This window comes from Caretta caretta, chromosome 6, assembly GCF_965140235.1.
Source record: "Caretta caretta isolate rCarCar2 chromosome 6, rCarCar1.hap1, whole genome shotgun sequence".
In the NCBI taxonomy this organism is placed as follows: Eukaryota; Metazoa; Chordata; order Testudines; family Cheloniidae; genus Caretta; species Caretta caretta.
The window spans coordinates 81,834,179-81,851,717 of NC_134211.1; the positions used below are offsets into that span (position 1 = coordinate 81,834,179).

At 39.3% G+C, this 17,539-nt stretch overlaps 2 protein-coding genes across 14 annotated transcripts in view; one reads left to right on the forward strand and one right to left on the reverse strand.

Moving 5' to 3' along the window:
- AP4S1 (adaptor related protein complex 4 subunit sigma 1) overlaps positions 1-7,170 on the forward strand; it is a 42,381-nt gene extending 35,211 nt beyond the window's left edge. For all 9 annotated transcript variants that reach the window (XM_048852415.2, XM_048852418.2, XM_048852407.2 and 6 more), the window contains one exon: positions 5,952-7,170. In XM_048852415.2, coding sequence (XP_048708372.1) covers positions 5,952-6,080 — 129 coding nt within the window. In that variant the 3' untranslated portion in view covers positions 6,081-7,170. The remainder of the gene's footprint in view (positions 1-5,951) is intronic.
- A 1,639-nt stretch (positions 7,171-8,809) lies between these two features.
- Positions 8,810-17,539, reverse strand: part of HECTD1 (HECT domain E3 ubiquitin protein ligase 1) — a 91,509-nt gene continuing 82,779 nt past the window's right edge. For all 5 annotated transcript variants that reach the window (XM_048852427.2, XM_048852428.2, XM_048852424.2 and 2 more), the window contains 8 exons: positions 15,915-16,116; positions 15,636-15,773; positions 14,295-14,902; positions 12,991-13,069; positions 12,804-12,897; positions 12,055-12,205; positions 10,674-10,818; positions 8,810-9,793 (listed from right to left, as the gene is read on the reverse strand). In XM_048852427.2, the coding sequence (XP_048708384.1) occupies positions 9,656-9,793; positions 10,674-10,818; positions 12,055-12,205; positions 12,804-12,897; positions 12,991-13,069; positions 14,295-14,902; positions 15,636-15,773; positions 15,915-16,116 (1,555 nt within the window). In that variant the 3' untranslated portion in view covers positions 8,810-9,655. The remainder of the gene's footprint in view (positions 9,794-10,673; positions 10,819-12,054; positions 12,206-12,803; positions 12,898-12,990; positions 13,070-14,294; positions 14,903-15,635; positions 15,774-15,914; positions 16,117-17,539) is intronic.

Below are 17,539 nucleotides of genomic sequence, written 5' to 3' on the forward strand. Positions count from 1 at the left end.
ATCAGAGGAGGAGCCAACTGTTAGTGCTCTAACATCAGGATCAGACAAATGTTCTGGAATTTACAAGTACAGTCAGTCTCCTACTTAATAGCAGAGATGTAATGATTTTAATATAGCCTCCTGAGGCAGAGATGTTCAGGAAGCATAAAGTGCTTTCAGTGACTGAAATTTCCAGGCCAGTAGATAGTCCAGAAGTTACTTAATAAGAATGATCATTCGTAATGATAAAGTCAAGTAGTGAGATGTTAGAGGATTATAGGGGTGGGATTCACAAGGGGGACTTGAGCACTTCAGTGCCTAACATTTAGGTGCCTTGGCGCCTAGTAGAATTCGCAATCCTGAGCAAGGTGACCAGACTCCCTGCACAACGCCTGGGAAGTTAGGCACCTACGAATGGGATCCACAAAAGCCAACACATTGAGCAGGGAGGTACCTACGCTAGCCAGTAGGAAATGCGGTGGAGTGGGGCCACTCAAAAGGAGTTAGAGGCCAGATTCACACAGGTGTTTAGGCACCTAACTTCCTTTGAAATCAGTGTAAGTTAGGAGCCTGTGGATCTGGGCCTAGGTACGTAAGTATGGGCTGGAAGGAGGCACCTCCCTCCACTTGGGATTCAGAGCCAGGAACCCTCTCCTGGAGTTAGGTGCTTAGGTCAAGTCAGCCATTTGTCAAGAAAAACTGAGGAGCAGGAGTCTCCCTCCCCACCACCAACCACCTTTAGCCCAGTGGTTTAGGGTACTCACCCAGGATGTGGAGACCAGGAATCAAATTCCCACTCTGCCTGATATAGTGCAGGGACTTGAATTTGGGGTTTTGAGAGTGGCAGTGGTGCCTAAATGATAGATATAAGCACCTAAAGTAGCAATTAGGTGCTTCAGTCCCACTTGTGAATCCCAGCAAAAATAGTGAATCTAACTTGTGGTTGAAAATGAATGGCCATGAAGGAAATCTATGTTGTACATCAGTTACTTAGAGGCAAATTGTGTGTCACCTAAGTACTCAAGCTGTGGTCTGCAGATCACTTGCTAGTGTTCCTGGGAAAGCTGGCTGCTCATAAGATACTGGCTTCTCCTCATTGCCAATTTAGACCACGTGCACCCATTCCCCTATCTTCAAATCAAAGAAAACCCTCAGATACTTTAAATGGTGCCACCTTGTGAAGGAGAAAATATTCTCTTTGATAAATACATTTGCACCGCATCTTGATGCGCCAGAATTCAAAGCCAGATGGCAAGCATATCTGCTTATTTCGCTGTTGCTGCATGGTTAAGTGATGAGGGGTAGAGGGAAAGCAAGATCATTTATTGTACTTATTTCATTTTAGTATGTGTGCCATAAATACTCATGAATAGGATTAGAAAGTGCCACTATTGCAAGGTTACTTTTACAAGGGATTAATTTATGTGCAGTTTTACTAATAGGGCTTATGCCAGGTACAAGAAGAAGAAAGGAAGAGAGTAGGTCCTCTGTAGAGGCAGCTCTCCAAGTCACACCCTGCACAGCACCTAGAGACCAACCTTAATATGTATCTACATACTTGGAATGGTCTTTTCTTCAACATGCAGGCTAGCAGGGTTGGCAAATTTGTATAATTTTTGGTGGTGCCCAGAATGGGTTCAAGTCCCAACTCCCCCCCCACACACACACACCTGCCTAAGGCTCTGGGAGGGAGTTTGGGTGTGGGAGGAGGTTTGGGGTGCAGGCTCTGGGCAAAAGTTTGCGGGAGGGAGGGATGTAGGGGGGGGAGTTTGGGTGCTGGATGTGGGGCTTGGGGCTGGGCCAGGGATGAGGAGTTTGGGGTGCAGCAGGCAGGCTGCCCCGGGGTTGGGGGGGGCAGAAAGGAGAACTCCCCCCAGCCGCAGCAAGCTGCGGGGGAGCCCTCCCCAGCACGACACACACCCAAGCCCCTCCCCCAAGCTGCTGCTCAGGAGATCCAGCCAAGATAAGCCCCGCACCCTCAGAGTACCTCGCTACCATGCACCTCCTTCCCCTGCAGGTGTAGCAGCTGCCTCAGCCTGCCCCCAGCACCGCTCCCTTGTTGCCAGCAGCAGCGCAGCATGGAGCTGCAGGGGACAGCCATCCGCTGCTCAGGGTAGGCAGGGACGCTCCAGGGTGGCAGGTAGGCTCCCAGGGCCCATACAACTCACCTCCCCTACAGGCTAGGATACATGGAACTCAGCATATATATCGACCTATAATTTATTATGAGTGCTTCAGATCAGCACATTATGGCCCAGATCCCCAAAGGTATTTAGGCTCCTAACTTCCATTGAAATCAGAGAGCTTTATTTATATGTTAAAATTAACAAAATTTCCCCTTCTCCCCAGGTTTTTTAAGTCTTTGAATGCATAGCTGCAGTCTTACTAATACAAGACTTTTACACAGACATTTATGCGCAATAGAGCAGGAACGTCACTGGAAGTGGCCCTTTAGTAAAGGCTAAGCTAGATTTAGATGTCAAAGTACACACCTTGCCCAGCCTTTCCCCACACTCGTTGATCTGGTAGATTTACTTTCTTCTCTTGATGCAGGATTCATCCAAAGGTTGGATGATTTACACCCTGTTGTGTGGGTCTCTTGCCAAGCAGGAGGGGGGCTGCTGGTGTAGAAGAGCTAGGAAGATGATAGACAGATGTCCCCACAGTGGCCTGGGTACAGTCAGAATGAAATGTCTAAGTGTGTGTATAGAAGGATGTAACAGCAGAGGACCGGCATCATGAGACTTGCAGGAAAGGAGAAATGAGCCAAGATTGCTCATTGTCTAAAGCTGAATGTTTGCCAGGAGCAGCATGGGAAAATAAGGTGGGAATAGAATTGCAAAGGAAGCTTGGAGATTTACCAGAATCAAGGTGTGCAATCTCTCTGGAATGGTAGCTGCTAGCCAAATTCAGGCCACAGGTGAGACAACTGCTGGTGGAATGAGGGCTGAGTAGCTGTGGAATGTTGCCTCACAGGGCGGGGCTAGCATGTTACAGGTGGAAAGATTGACACCACTTCACTCCCTGTAACAAAAATGTGCCTCTAGCCATTAAGTATATTTTAGCTTTTTTAAAATGCTAACTTAAAAGGGAAAGTCAATGCCATTAATTTTGAAACAAGCTGAAATTTCTTCTCTAACGCTATCTGTGAGTGAACCTGCTACAAGGCACCTGGGGTTTGGAAAATCGGGGGGTAATACAAACACTTTCAGAAATTAATCACTGATCTCACTCTGATGTGTGTTATTTTCAGGGAGGGTAATCCAGAGAAACTGGTCTAGAGAGTGTGAGTTCTCCTTCCTGTACCTGGTTTCACTTGGGATATTTTCCCTGTTAAATTTTAGGATCTAGGAGCTCTGTGTGTGGGTCTTGCTATTTTAAAGATTGGATGGGTTTTTCCCATGAGAGTTCTGTCAGACAGTGTAAATGACTTGGCTTTGGTACAAAGTTAAAATTTAAAAAGTTTGTAGTGGCATTTTAGGACTATTCATGGAAGCTCTGTAGATTAATATCTGAATTTAATAGGCCCTCCTTCCTACACGTACAGCATTGCATCACAGTAGTGATGCTGAATGGGAACTTAAGAATGGTTAATTCTGTTTTCCATAAATTTCCAAATTATTGTACTCATGCTGTAACTGTTTCCACACTAAAATATTCCTTGCAAGGTAGTGACATTCTTTGAAAAGTATCATATGGAGAGCCAGCTACAACAACTTCTGTAGCCTGCAAGCTGCATAGGCTAAATTAAATGCAGAGGTCCAGATTTTAAAGGTATGTAGGTGTTGCTCCACTCGCCTGCAAGACCTAAGTGATTTAGGGCTAATCTACATTTCTTAGCGTATGCACAATGTGCCTCAAGTGGCACATGACCAGGATTAATCACCGAATTTTGTCTGCTTGGATCATTAGTTTCCCTGGCCTGGGACTGGTAGTGATGGGGAGTGTGATGTGAATGCTGATCCACGCCCCTGGTCCACACTGAAAAGTTACATAAGCATAGCTACATCGCTGTGGGGGTGTGAAAAATCCACACGCCCAGAGAGACTATGTCATTGTCATTATGCCAACGTAATCCCCACTGTAGGTAGTGCCAGGTAGACAGAAGAATTCTTCCATTGTCCTAGGTACTGCCTCTAGGGGAGGTGAATTAACCACAGCAGCAGCAGCATTCCTCCAATCACTGTAGAGTGTCTTCACTGAAGCACTACAGCTGTGCTGCTGTAGCATTTTTAGTATAGACATACCCTAAGTAGCTTTGAAAACTTGGGCCAGAACGAGTACACAGACAGTGGAGTTCCACTAGTGTGAATGCAGAGTAATAGAACTAAATCTGACCACCTGTCTTTCTGAGCTCATGCCATACTATCAAACAACATTCATGGCAAGCAAGTTCCAGGAGGCAGTAGTGAAGGTGCAAAAAACCAAACCAAACAAAAAAAACCACCATCCCCAAACTGTTGAAAGATGTGTTTGCAAATTGGAATGTGAAGTTTCTTTCTGGCTCCACTGCAATACACAGAATCCCCAACATACAGCCAAGAACTACAAGGAGTGAAACTGAAACTGTGATTGATCTGTTGAGCAGAGGGAAAGACTGAAGAGCAGCAACAGGTGGGGACAAGGCAGAAGAGAGGTTTAACTTCTTCCCCTGTAGATTGTGCTGAATCATGGAGACAGCCATGATACCAAGTAGTTTTTAATGTCAATTTCTATTTAACAGAATAGAGATAAATAGGAAAAGCAGGACGTGTTTTACTTAACCCCCACTTTTCTCACATCACATTTGTTCAATGAATACTGGTGTGTTTAGAACACTTTTTTGCTGGTATAAAACTTATTTATTTGCCACGGCCAAAGCAGTTAAGATACGTTAATGGAGGAGTTTCATATGGCTCAAAAGGACACACATTTGTATAGTTTCAGATTTTTGCCTTTCAGTTGCCTCATTTCACTAGGCAAATCTTGAAGGTGCTAAGTACATTTAAAATCATTTTAAAAATGAAACCTTTATTAAATTCTATTCCTTAACAAAGGAGTGTAAATTAATGAAATCACTCTTAGCTATCCTCTGTGTAAATTACAATAGACTAATAACATAGCTTATAAAACTAGACAAGTTTGAAACTTGATTTTTCCATTAGGCCAAATAAGTGGTGTTACGGGAGGGGGAAAAAAATACACAATGGTCAGCCTTGAAAATGCTGGTATCAGTCAGAAGTGAACAGACTTAAGAATTATCTTGTTTAATGGAAATGCAGAGTAACACAAATGTGCTTTTAGGGTCTGTCTACACTGCAGCTGAGAGCATGCCTCTCCCGCACTAGTTCTAACACCACACTAAAACTAGCAACATGATCGTTATGTATTCAGATGGCTAGCCTGTGCCACCACCCATTCTGCAACATCCACACTGCAACCTTGATGCTAACTCAAGAACATCTAGTGTGTCTGTCTACACTAGCTGGGAGGGACTCTCCCAGGTGCAATGTAGACATACCCTTAGCATTATTCATAGTCACAGTCAAGTTTGTGGTATCTTACTGATTGCATTTTGTATCTGTAGTAAGCAGAAACTATTCTTTCCATAAAATCCAGCAGTGAACTCAGACAAGCCTATCCAAAAAATTTGTCCAGATATTAATTGTTCAAATTATGTTGCGCTTTCAGTGCCTCGTCTTCTCTAAGAGAGACAACTGCAGTTATCCGTTCCCACTGACACTTCAACATGTGACTAACACAATAAGAAGGTGAAAAACATTATGTCTGACATGGGTATTCGTGCTACTAAAAAAATTTAACCTAATCTCAAAGTGCAGATTTACAAATACCCACACTTGTAAGTTTTAATCAGAGAAGAGGGTTGAGAACATTAAATGCTTGCGACAAAGGCAGTGAAGATTTTCTTCTGAATTAGTCTTCACACTGTTCAATACCTTAAGTAAAAATTACTTAACTTGAAATGTTTCTAGATAATGTTCAACTTGGATCGAGTGCATATAATTTTGGATGAAATGGTGTTAAATGGCTGCATTGTGGAAACCAACAAGAATAGAATTCTTGCACCTCTATTTGTTCTTGACAAAGTGGCAGAAAGCTAGAAAGAAACAAGCCTACCGAAGAACGTATTTTACAAAGCGTTCTGAAAACCTCACAAACATCCCTACAGCTATTTTCTGAGACTTCCAAAGGTGAAATCTTGCAGTATTTTCAACTGGCTGGAACATACTAAAGCAAAGAAATCTAATGCATATTCCCTCTTCCTTTCTCCTTCAACCCTAGAACAAAATATGCCATGCCAACGTAAAGGTAAAAATTGGGACTGAGGAGGGACCAACAGGAACTTCTTTTTCAAAGAGGCAAATGTCAGTTGACACAGCACTTGTCTTTCTAAAAAGTAACTATTTTGTTTTAGTATTTGTAATTCTGTTAGGGGAAAAATATTCATGAAGCCTTGTATGTCTGTGGCTATGCATCTCAGGGTATGTTTACATTACAAGCGCTACAGCAGCACAGCTGTAGACACGCCGTTGTACTGTAGACATTTACTACAGCAACAGAAAGGGTCTTTCAGCTGCAGTAGTAAATCCACCTACTTCAGAGGCGGGACCTAGTTGTGTCTACAGTGGAGTTTAGACTTAACTATATTGCACAGCCCTGAGTGATGTAGCTAGGTCAACTTAAGTTTTAGGTATGGACCAGGCTTCACCTCCTTCATTCCAGAAATAAGGGATGGAGAAGATGAGTTAGAAAATATTAGTATAATTCCAAAGTTGTTTCAGATCTTGCTTTAATACTTTATACCATATTATCATTCAAATTTGTTTTCGGAAGTATGTATCGTAAGCTCTTGAACTTCTGTACCGATACGACCAATCTTCTACTAGGTTCAGTCCGCACAAGAACAGGTTTATCCTATAACCTTTTGTATAGAACCGAGTGTCAAGTTTGTGTTCACTCAAATACTGCAGTGATGGCTGTAATAAAGGTTCCTGAATACTATGGCAGTTGTAACTAAACTATTTGGACACTTAATTCGATGATGTTAATAAAAGAATCAGAATGGTAAAACAACGGTTAATTGTTCTTTATCATACCCAAAAGGAAGTTGCTCCTTTAGTAGTTTAATTTTCTTAGTGTAATGTTTTAGTATTTTGCTTATAAACTTGAAAATAAAGGTTCTCCTTTTCACTATGGTATTTTTTCCACTTACACGTCAGTTTCGGGTTGGTAATACCAGTATTCTTTCACATCTGCAGCATCACAGTGTAAAGAACTGCCAGCTGGGGAAGCACACACAATTGTTAGTAATGGGATCACAATCATCACAGCTTTTCTTCCCCCAACCCTCAGCCTACCATTAGATGTTTTATATTCATTGCTTGTCCAAGTCTTGAATAAAATCTACAGAAGAGGCGCCTCAGATTTGTAAGTTTCCTAGTACTGACCAAATGTACCCAAACTAATCTATAAATCTTTAGGAGCAGTAAAAGAGAGCTCAATGACTGGTCTTTAAGTGAAATACTGTGACATGGACAACTGTCCGTCATCTTTCATAAAAGTCTCTAAAGAACTCAATTCGTAATTACTTTCATTTTCTAATCACCTCGTACTGTAAACTAGGTTCAGACTGGTATTGAGGTGAAAACCTCCATATTTAAACTATCCATCTTCATTCCCTTTTAGACTATCATATTGAAGGTAGGTCCCATTGGTTCTTACACCAGACAGCCATTTGGTAATGGTAAAAGTACAATCAGCTGCATAGAATTTTCATTCTAGCACCCTCCCTGTCAGATAGTCTGACCCTCACTCCTTACTTACTCCTGTCTCCATGCCACTGATTTTTGCCCTGGACTTGGTGAAAGGAGCTTCCAGGAGGCCCGCTGAACTGTCTCAGTACACCAGTGGGGACTGCTCAACCATCTCTGCAGGGAAGCTGCCCACACGCCAGCTGTGAGCTGGGTTCCTGTGGTCTACTGTGTGTCTGCCATTTCTCAGAAGAGCGGTGGGGGAGGAAAAGGGTTGTTCTTCAAACCCTCCTTAAAAAACTTCTGGACCTGAGCGTAGCAGTTTTGAGGAAGGAGCCCTCTAAACCAATGAGGAAACAGTTAACAAAAACAAAAAACACTTTAAAAAATCCTGTGAAAGCTCTTCTCCAAAAGGGAGCCCTAGAGTCTGCACGTGTGCTAACTGGAGGCTAGAATTCTGGGGAGTGCTCTTTGAGAGGCAAGCCCAGGCTCAGAGCACAGATCTGGTCTGTCTGCAGTTGATCTGAAGATGGGAAACACCCCCTGCTGAAGACTGTTCAATGAAGGGGACTGAAAAATATGCATTTTTCTTACAAGCTTTTGATTGGTTCAAGACACTTCTGTTAAAAGTGTAATAACATCTTATTTACTTCACCTTTATAAGTAGTCACTGACCACCATAACAAAATTACAATACATGGTTCAATCAAGACAGCCATTGCACCCTCAAAAAACATCAATTGCATCTTGTGGGGTACAGTCATTCACCCTGATGCAATATGCAAACTTAGTATCATTCATATCATGTCTGAAAAATACTGAAACAGCACTGTGCTAGTTCTCAGAAAGTTACACTGCAAAACTCTGAACGCCCTGGCTTAGCCAACGGACACCCTAATGAACAGGTCACTTATTTGCTCTTATACCCCAATTTCTATTTTCTTAAACTTAGAAAAATAAGCCACATTTCTTCAAAAGTAATGCTTTCAGAACCCTTACATTTGACCAAATCAAAATAAGGTATCTAATCTATGTAACTAATATTTGAGGAGTATGAGAGAAATATTCAGAGGAGACACTTTTGTACGCTGCAAACATTTTAATGATTATTGTTGAGCATACACATTGGAAATTTTTTTAAATTTCAAACTGCAACAAGTTAAATAAATGTTTATAATATACAAGGAAAGTACAACCAAAAGTAAAACTTGCTTTAAGTGTGCCTTGCACCAGGAACCAGTGTTTTGTTTTGTTTTTTAATAGCTTTATTGTTGAGCTGCACAAACACACTTAAGGATTTGATCTTTATAGCAGGGCATTTAAGAAATCAAAATATATTCCCAGTTGAAAGGAAAAAAAAAACTTGTGCATGATTATATGCAAAAACAAAAAACAACCCCCCCCCCCCAAGAAAAAACAACACTAGAATACGCCAATAGTGCAAGCACCATTGAAAAAAAAAAAAGCTTGTGATGCCCATTAACTCTAAGATTTAAGGAAGCAAGTTTTTGACCAGTTAGTCTAAAGCCAGCAAAACAGGGATCAGTGATGGCAACTGTAGTGTACAAGGTATTAAATGACAAACTTTACACAAATACACTTAGAAATTTATATCAGTGAACACTGAAAATCTGCAGATCTGCTCTTTGGAACAGTCAAAGAGAACCACCTTAATTTCCAGTCGTGCAAGCCCTTGAAGCATCACACAGTGTTCTGTGCCATTTACTTGCTGGCTGTGTAGTTACAGGGATTTGTTTTGTCATTAGCAGCTAACAAACTTTTTCCACGTGTTCCTAAAGCCTCACAGGTGGAAAAAAGGTAAGTCTTATCAGAGCACAGCGTGGAGATCATATTTTCTGCACACAAACACAAGAGGCTTCACTAATACCAAACAGTTTCTCATGTCCCATGTTGCACAGAGCAATTCAATTGAGATGAAAGCCTTTTTCCATAGTAGCAGCTAGCAGGCGCTCCCTCATAATCTCCTCAGAGGAATACTCAGGCAATTTAAGGTAATGCACACAGGTATTCACAGATGGATAACTTGCATCTGTAGCATCAACCTGAGAATAGGGAAGGATGATTATTATTTATGTACTGCTATAGTTTATTGTATTATACGTACATGATAAAAATACATAGGTCCTTTCTCCTCTGTCAAATTTACACTCCACTTCATGCTAGAGTTGGTTGGGAATTTTTTCACAGATTTTGTTGTTGTGAAATTCCAAATTGCCACAACTGAAACTTTTTGCAGGAATGTATCAGTTTTAGTGTAACTCTCTTTGGAAAGGTTTCCAAGGTCCAGGAATTTGTAGTCAGAGAGGGAGGGAGAGAGAGAGAGGAACTCATCCCAGAATACCAAATAGCCCAGTGATTACAGTACACATCTGGGATGTGGGAAATCGAGGTTCAAGTACCTATTCTAAATCAGGCAAGAGCAAGGACTTGAACCCGAGTGTCCCACATATCAGGTGGTTTCCTCTCCCACTGGGCTACTAGATACTCTGGGATGGTGCGCACTCTCTCTCTCTCTCTTAATTCTGATGAAAAAATGTCAAAAGGTTTCAGTTTTGCCCCAATGTGAAAAGGGAAATCTTTTGAAATCTCTGAAAATTTTCATAAGATGGGAAAACTGTTTCCCACCCAGCTCTACTTCATACGTAAAAACAATGAGATGCTAAAGGATGGGGGTATCAACCAAATAAAGGCTAGGAGAGATTGAAGTGTACTTAGTTTACATACACATTTCCTTAGTTCCTTTTTATGAGAATATATACGAGAGTACAGAGTTGGAGTGGAGTTTAGCATTGAAAGGCTAACAGAAAATATTGAGTGTTGATGAGGAACTATAAGATTAACAGTGTGTTTTATTTAAGTGGCAGATGTCGTTTTTTTGTAAGCAAAAAGCTTAAGTTCAGAGGTATCCTGAAGAGCCTATACCTTGCGCACAACAGTGAGCCGGGGATGTAGGTTAGCCAGTCCTCCTGGTGGGAGTGTTGAACAGCCAGTAGTGAACTGGAGAAATGCTTTTCTTTCATCCGAAGACATACCACACAAAACTCTCACAAATCGAAGGAATCCAGGACTAAAAAAAAAATTTAAACATATATGAACACCAACAAAATCTTTGTGATGAAGGAAAGAGAATTTTGTAACTTGAGACATTAACCCAATGTCTTTACACAAACTTAAAGGGAAACTGTTGGTTTAAAATATTCATGCCAATTCATTACTGAATTAAGCAGAAAGCATTTATAAGAAAGAAAAAGATGAAAATGATATTTTTTAAAAATTTCTTTGCCAGATGTTACATGGCAAAACCTACAGGAGGACATATCAATTCTCCATGTTACTGCTGGAGATGGAAGTAACAGATCTCCATTTATTCCTTATGTGTGAATTGGTAGTTAGGCAGAGTTCCAAGCCTGCTCTTAACAGAATCCACACATACTGGGCCTCGTCTCAGTTACACTAAGGACACTTTAAAATCATTTCACACCACCAGAGTGGTGCAAAGGGGCATTTGTGTAACTGAGAATTCAACCTTCAGTGTTCAAACATACCCACTTCCTGTGTTTTCACTTTATTGGCAACTCAAACAACAACTAAAACATAAACCTCAGCCTAAAATTTCTCCCCCATGATTTCCCTACAGACATCACTGTTTTAAACCCTGGTTCCCTACAAAGAGACACTCCCATCTCCTTTAGATCAATGACAGAGTTAACGAACTGCACCCTGACAATGATCTAGAAGTGCATCAGTCAGCATATGCTAATAAGGTCCTCATACTTGCTCAGAGAATGGGTATACAGATGACCCCTGTTACACAGCATCTTCAGTACTATAACACCAATACACCTAAGAAAAATTAATTTGTATTCTACTCCTGCAAAACCAGCTGTGGGAGCTCACAAAACTGCATGGGTTCTTCCTAGCAGCCTTCCTTAATAGAAATAAAAATTGATTCCAGGACAATCCACAAATGAATTACAATTTAGACACCATATAGGTAAAAATAAAACCAAATTAATGTTATCTCTGTGACAAGAAGCCAACATTGGGGTTCTATTAACCTACTCTTCTGAATGTCAATCTCATTTTTCTGTTTTGTCACCACCACCTCAAACTCCTCATCCAGAATTAAGACTATCTATTGGAAAAATACAAAGATTACATCCACTGCCATGTTTGTTCCACATGGTCTTCATGCTGATCAGCAGTCCCTCCAATTTAGAATCTTCATGTAAGGAATATATGGATGTTATCATTATACGTATTTCTTAAGTGATGTTAAAAACAAGGTTAGACTAATAGGCACCTATCTCGTGTGTAGCCAAGTTTAGGTTCTGTGTAGTTGATAATATCCTCAGCTGCCCAAGATGGTGACTGATTTCCACAAAGAATCATCTGAACTTCCTCATGGCTGAAGGAACTCAGCTTCTCCATTGGGAAGACTCGATTGAAACCATCTTAATTTATAAAGATACAAGTAAAAAAATATAGTCACAAGAATGTATCCACAATAATTTCAGTTTTTAAACATTTTAATCATTGAACCAGAAGTAATATTTTTAAACTATGGTTCTTTAGCTAAGTCAAATGAAGAAACAGGATTACTACACTTAAAGCAAAAGTTAATAATGGCAGCAGCTTTAATTGTCAACACTACAGTCAGCCTGTTGCATGAACTGTTTGCTATGCCAAAACTCTCTTTTTTATTTTTGGTAAAGAGTTAGGTTAGGTTAAATTGAATAAATCATCTATTCTTTTAAACCAGTTGGTGCTTGGTTTAGAATTGGGATTTGTGTGTATATAACTATTTGCTAGCAATAGCATACACCACAATAGTAAATGACAGTGAGTTTAAAATGTGTCAGTATTTCCATTTACTATACATATTAACGCTAGTAGTGGTTAGGAACCATAATAATTATTTTTTTACCATATGCAGTTTGTTTTTAAAACAGTGGTTTTGAGTGACATTCTATACCACTACATTAAATCAGGAAATCCTGAATGCCAATACATCCAGCTAAATGTGCACATAATCTGCTATGGTTAAGTTACCTCTAAATGCATCCATCTGTTTCTGTATGCCCGTCTGCATGCAGAAGTCAAACATTAGCTCCACATACTCCTCTGCATTATCCATAGTTACCATCTATAAAGAAAATATACACATGATATAAAAAAGAGTCAACGATTGCTGAGATGGCATACTGTTAAAATCCTGTAAGGGGGTTTGTTTCCTTACCTCATCTTCACCATTTGGCTTGAGATCCACAGCTGTAAACCCATATACTCTGGATGATGGGCAGAACTGGAAATTCAGACTGCAAAATAAGGACAGGTTTTAATAGATTATTTAAATCAGTGACTGCTTTTGCAGCAAATATTAGATTTGTTATTATCTAAAAAAGGATAGTGTCTCATCTTACTACCATGAAAACAGCTTGTGGATCGTTTTATATAAGAACATGAACGCTGACACCATATTAGAAAGCAATGCAATAGACAAGATAAAAATAGATTTTTTTCAATGGATTTGTGTATTTACACATAGGCCACTTTTTCCACTCTGCTTTGACAAGTGTCTAAAGTTTCAAACAGTTAAACATAAATTATCTTGATCATTACATTTTGAAACCTTTTTTAGTAGGTCATCTTTTAGTTTAAAATCATACAAACAGGAACAAACATTCTCAATATTTCCAGGGATAATATTAGTGGTAGCATGAAGCAACTGAAGTTACGAGACATTTAGGCCCTGATCCTGCAACAGGCTCAGCGTGGATGGACCCCTACGTACTCATGCAACCTCTCTGAAGTCAGTGGGAATATGTGAGAGTGCAGGGATCTGCCTGCGGTCGCCTGTGGCAGGACTGGAACCTTAATGGACTGATAATACAGACAAATCCTACAGATCTCCAGACTCTTGTTTGTCACTGTTGTGGACTCTGCTTTCACACACACAGCTGTCACTCTAATTTGTGATCAGAGAGAACCAGTGTAAACCCAGTGGAGTCTGGGTTCCAAAAGAAAAAAATAAATATAAACAGCATATACTGAGTTTAAAGTTTTTAAATAACAATAACGGTATTACCATAATGGTATTAATGCCATTTAAAGGATGTTTCTAAAATACATCATATATATGCTTGATATAATAGAGTATTTACTGTTTTATTTTCTTAGTAAAGGGCTTCATAAACTGTATCCAAAGTTATGATTTCATCCACCAGTGAAATGCAGCCTACTCTGAGGGTCCACATGGCAAACAATGCATGGTGCACAGCAATCATTTAATATGGTAATCAAAAAACACTTTCAAGCTGCCACTATGCAAGAACTTTAAGGATACAGAATGTAATTAACCAACCTGGGTTTTGCCAGAAAACCTGTGATAGCACCGTTACTTTTAAATAAATATGTCACTGTAATCTTCAGAAATGAAACTGAATTTTTTATTTTATGAATGTACATACAGATATTAGTAATTCCACTAAGCAGAACTGTGTGTATAAATGTATGTATAAATATAAAAATGACATCTCTTACCCTAAATCCTCTATGCTAAGCGGAGGCCCGGAACCTGATGGGTTCTTCAGCATTAATTCCTGTAGTTTTGTGTTCTTTTCATCTTCTGAAAGACCTTTGTTACTTAAAATTTGACGTCTTTTAACTGCAAGGTCTTTAATATCTTTTAAAAATCTGGCTCTATGTGGGTTTACTAATTCAAAGTCCTCCCATGTTAAAATTCCATTAAACCAAGCAGGAGGTTTAGGTTTCGGTGGATCAAGGATAAATTCGGACTTGGAGTCTTCTTCAAAACTTCCTACTGACAGTGAATCATGTCCCTCTTCTGTAGAAGCCTCCGATTGACTTTCAGTGCAGTGCAAGTCTCTATCGCCCCGTGACTCGTAGATCAATTTACTCATGTTACTTTTAATGTCACCCATACACATGAGTTTAAAGAAAGGTTTAGAAATGGGCAAATCCACCAGTCTGTTATCCTGAATGCATTTAGCCAAGAAAATTCCAAGGAAATGAAAGAGTTTGGTTATTCTTTCAAGTTCATCACTATCTTGTGGGAATGGTGCTGTGAAAAGTCCACATGATCTCTGTACATAGTATCCAGGGGGTTTTAATCCACCTCCAATATCAACCTGGATTTAAGGAAAAAGGGGAGAAATGGTAGCTTTGTGCTAGATGAGTTTAAATATATACACTGTGTTTATATTAGTCTATTATTTACCTTCTCAGAAGAAAAACATTTAAAAAACACCCTTCAGATGTTTCATTTTAGTTCAAATGTAGATATAACACTCAATATTGTTGTTGTAATATTTGTTAACACGTAGCAATCCAAATATAGTAAAAGTAGAAGAGCAACCTTAATCCTATGTTCTCTCAGCTTAGATCATCAACGTAACTATACACACGCCCACCCCTACATTAAAAGATAAAGTACGAAAGTCAAGCACTCAATAGTTAGAAAATGCCAGAATGGGGCGTACTAGAGCTCATCAACACCACTGAGAATTTCTTAACGTGGACAAAACAAATGTATTTTTCCTTAATTTTGTTCTCTGAAACAGCAGAGCCATTTTAGCTGAAATCTTCCAAAAAAAATTCAAACGAAGGTAGACCCTGGCATAGAAAATTTCAACCTATATGGTTAAAGTTTGGCATAGTTATTAGCAACAAAAAAAACCCCCAACAGAGTACTGTCATCATGGGAAGTGTCAGGAAACCTTGATAATAAGCTGTACTACCAGGCTTGCCTATAATACATGGATTCAAGACTTTCAACAGCTAGTGAAAGTACCAGAGAGCTACTTTTATTACCACATAATATTTGTTTTTCTCTGAACAACCACAAGTAAAAATGATCCATACCTGACGTGATTCATCATCTGGAAAATCATCATCACAAAGCCAAGTTCCCAGTTCTGTCCTCTGAAATTCTGCTGCCACCAGTGCATAGAACTCCAATGTAGGTCCCAGGCCTGTTCCTTCTTCTCCTAAAAACTCCACCTGAAATACACAATGAAAGTTAATAATGAAAAGAAATAGTAGAAAAAGAAAAGACTCAATGTTGGTCAGCTAGCTATATAATTCATAGCTGCCTTCCATAAAAGTGTTTTAAAACTACTCCGCTAGGGAGACATGTTTTACCTCTAGAACAGACTTTCGGTCTGCATGAATCTGCATGATATTTTCAGCCCATTCCATCAGGGATTCACCTCGTGGAACTTTCACTCTTTCATGTTTGAGGCGTCCAACTCTGAATTCTCCTGGATCGTCCCGTCGCACTGTACTTGTGGTCCTCGTCCGTTCAACAGTGGCCTCACGTCTGTTCTGTAGCCATACAATTGCTCTGGTAACAGAAAAAAATATAAATATTTCTTAAAATTATAAGTTATTAACATATTTCATTCATGGGAATTCTGAGATAAGCAGATGTGCAAGTCATGCTGTTAAACCATAAACACTATGTGCTGTATTGATTTGTTGCATTTCTAAACATTTTCAGAGGCACTTAGACTGTTTAGATACATACCTCTTGTTGTTTTATAAATTCAAATAAGTAATAATTCATTTTGCATTAATATCACCCTCAACTTCTGGTGTTAAATGAATAATATAGCAAAACACAACACTGATATATAATACTTGACCTGAGTGCATAACTCCTACTAACTGCAATGGGAGTGAATAAAAGGAAATAAGCTTTGCACTTACAGTAGTGCTGTATATCTGAAGTTCTCAAAGCAGACACTTATTAAATTAAAACTCACATTATGTCCGTGAAATAGGAATATACTATACTGGTCATAAAGATGAGTATTTTAGGTTATATAACCCAATTCTGTAACACATCGACAAGCCAGAAAAAGCAAAAATAAGGTTGAAACACTGTCATTCACACATGTAGTTAAAAGAAGAAAAAGTAAAAACATAACAGTGTAAAGGATAGAAAAAATCAAGTAATTTTAGCCATAATTTCCTTAAATTGTTAGAATTTCAGAGGGAAGGTCTCCCTGTTAAGTTTTTTAAGCCCTTACCAATTAAACAAGAACAACTGCAATTACTATTAACAACACCTATACAAAGGCGTTGTTATTAATTCTCTCATACTCTCTGTCATCATCATCAACAACAAACTACTCCCTAATCTACCCACTTGGCTGCTTTTCAACTGTAGGCAAGTCACTGAATATATTTTTATATAAATCTATATATCCCACAGGGCTACTGAGAGGTTTAATTTTTTTTTAAGTGCTTTGAGAGCCTCTGTAAGTTGAAACATATACAAAGTACTGAAAATAAATTGCAGGAGTATGCTCTGGAGGATGCCTTTTATATGTAAAGAACATTGTAAAACATTTATCTTGTATTATATGTATTATAAACACATGCACATAAATGCGGAGATAACAGCCATGTGATATGTTTCACATGCTTGTGCAGTTTAAATTTCTCAAACCAGTGCAATTTATCACAAACCTACTTATCCATCTAACAAGGATGTATTTCAATATTCCAAATCCCTGAGCAAATTCAAACAGCCACCACATTCATTAGCTGAAGAGCTGTTTCCTCCTTCTCCCTTCAAATTATACCTGCCCAAGGCCTAGGATGTTCCTGATTCAGCTTTTCTATATAGCACTGATACAGACCTCAGTGATACAGGAGCCAAATTAGTGATCAGCATTACCCAAAAGAGCCACAGTAGTGTGAATTCATTGTTTCATTTTCTGTTTTTATATTTTAATAGATAAATGTAGGCATTATTCTCA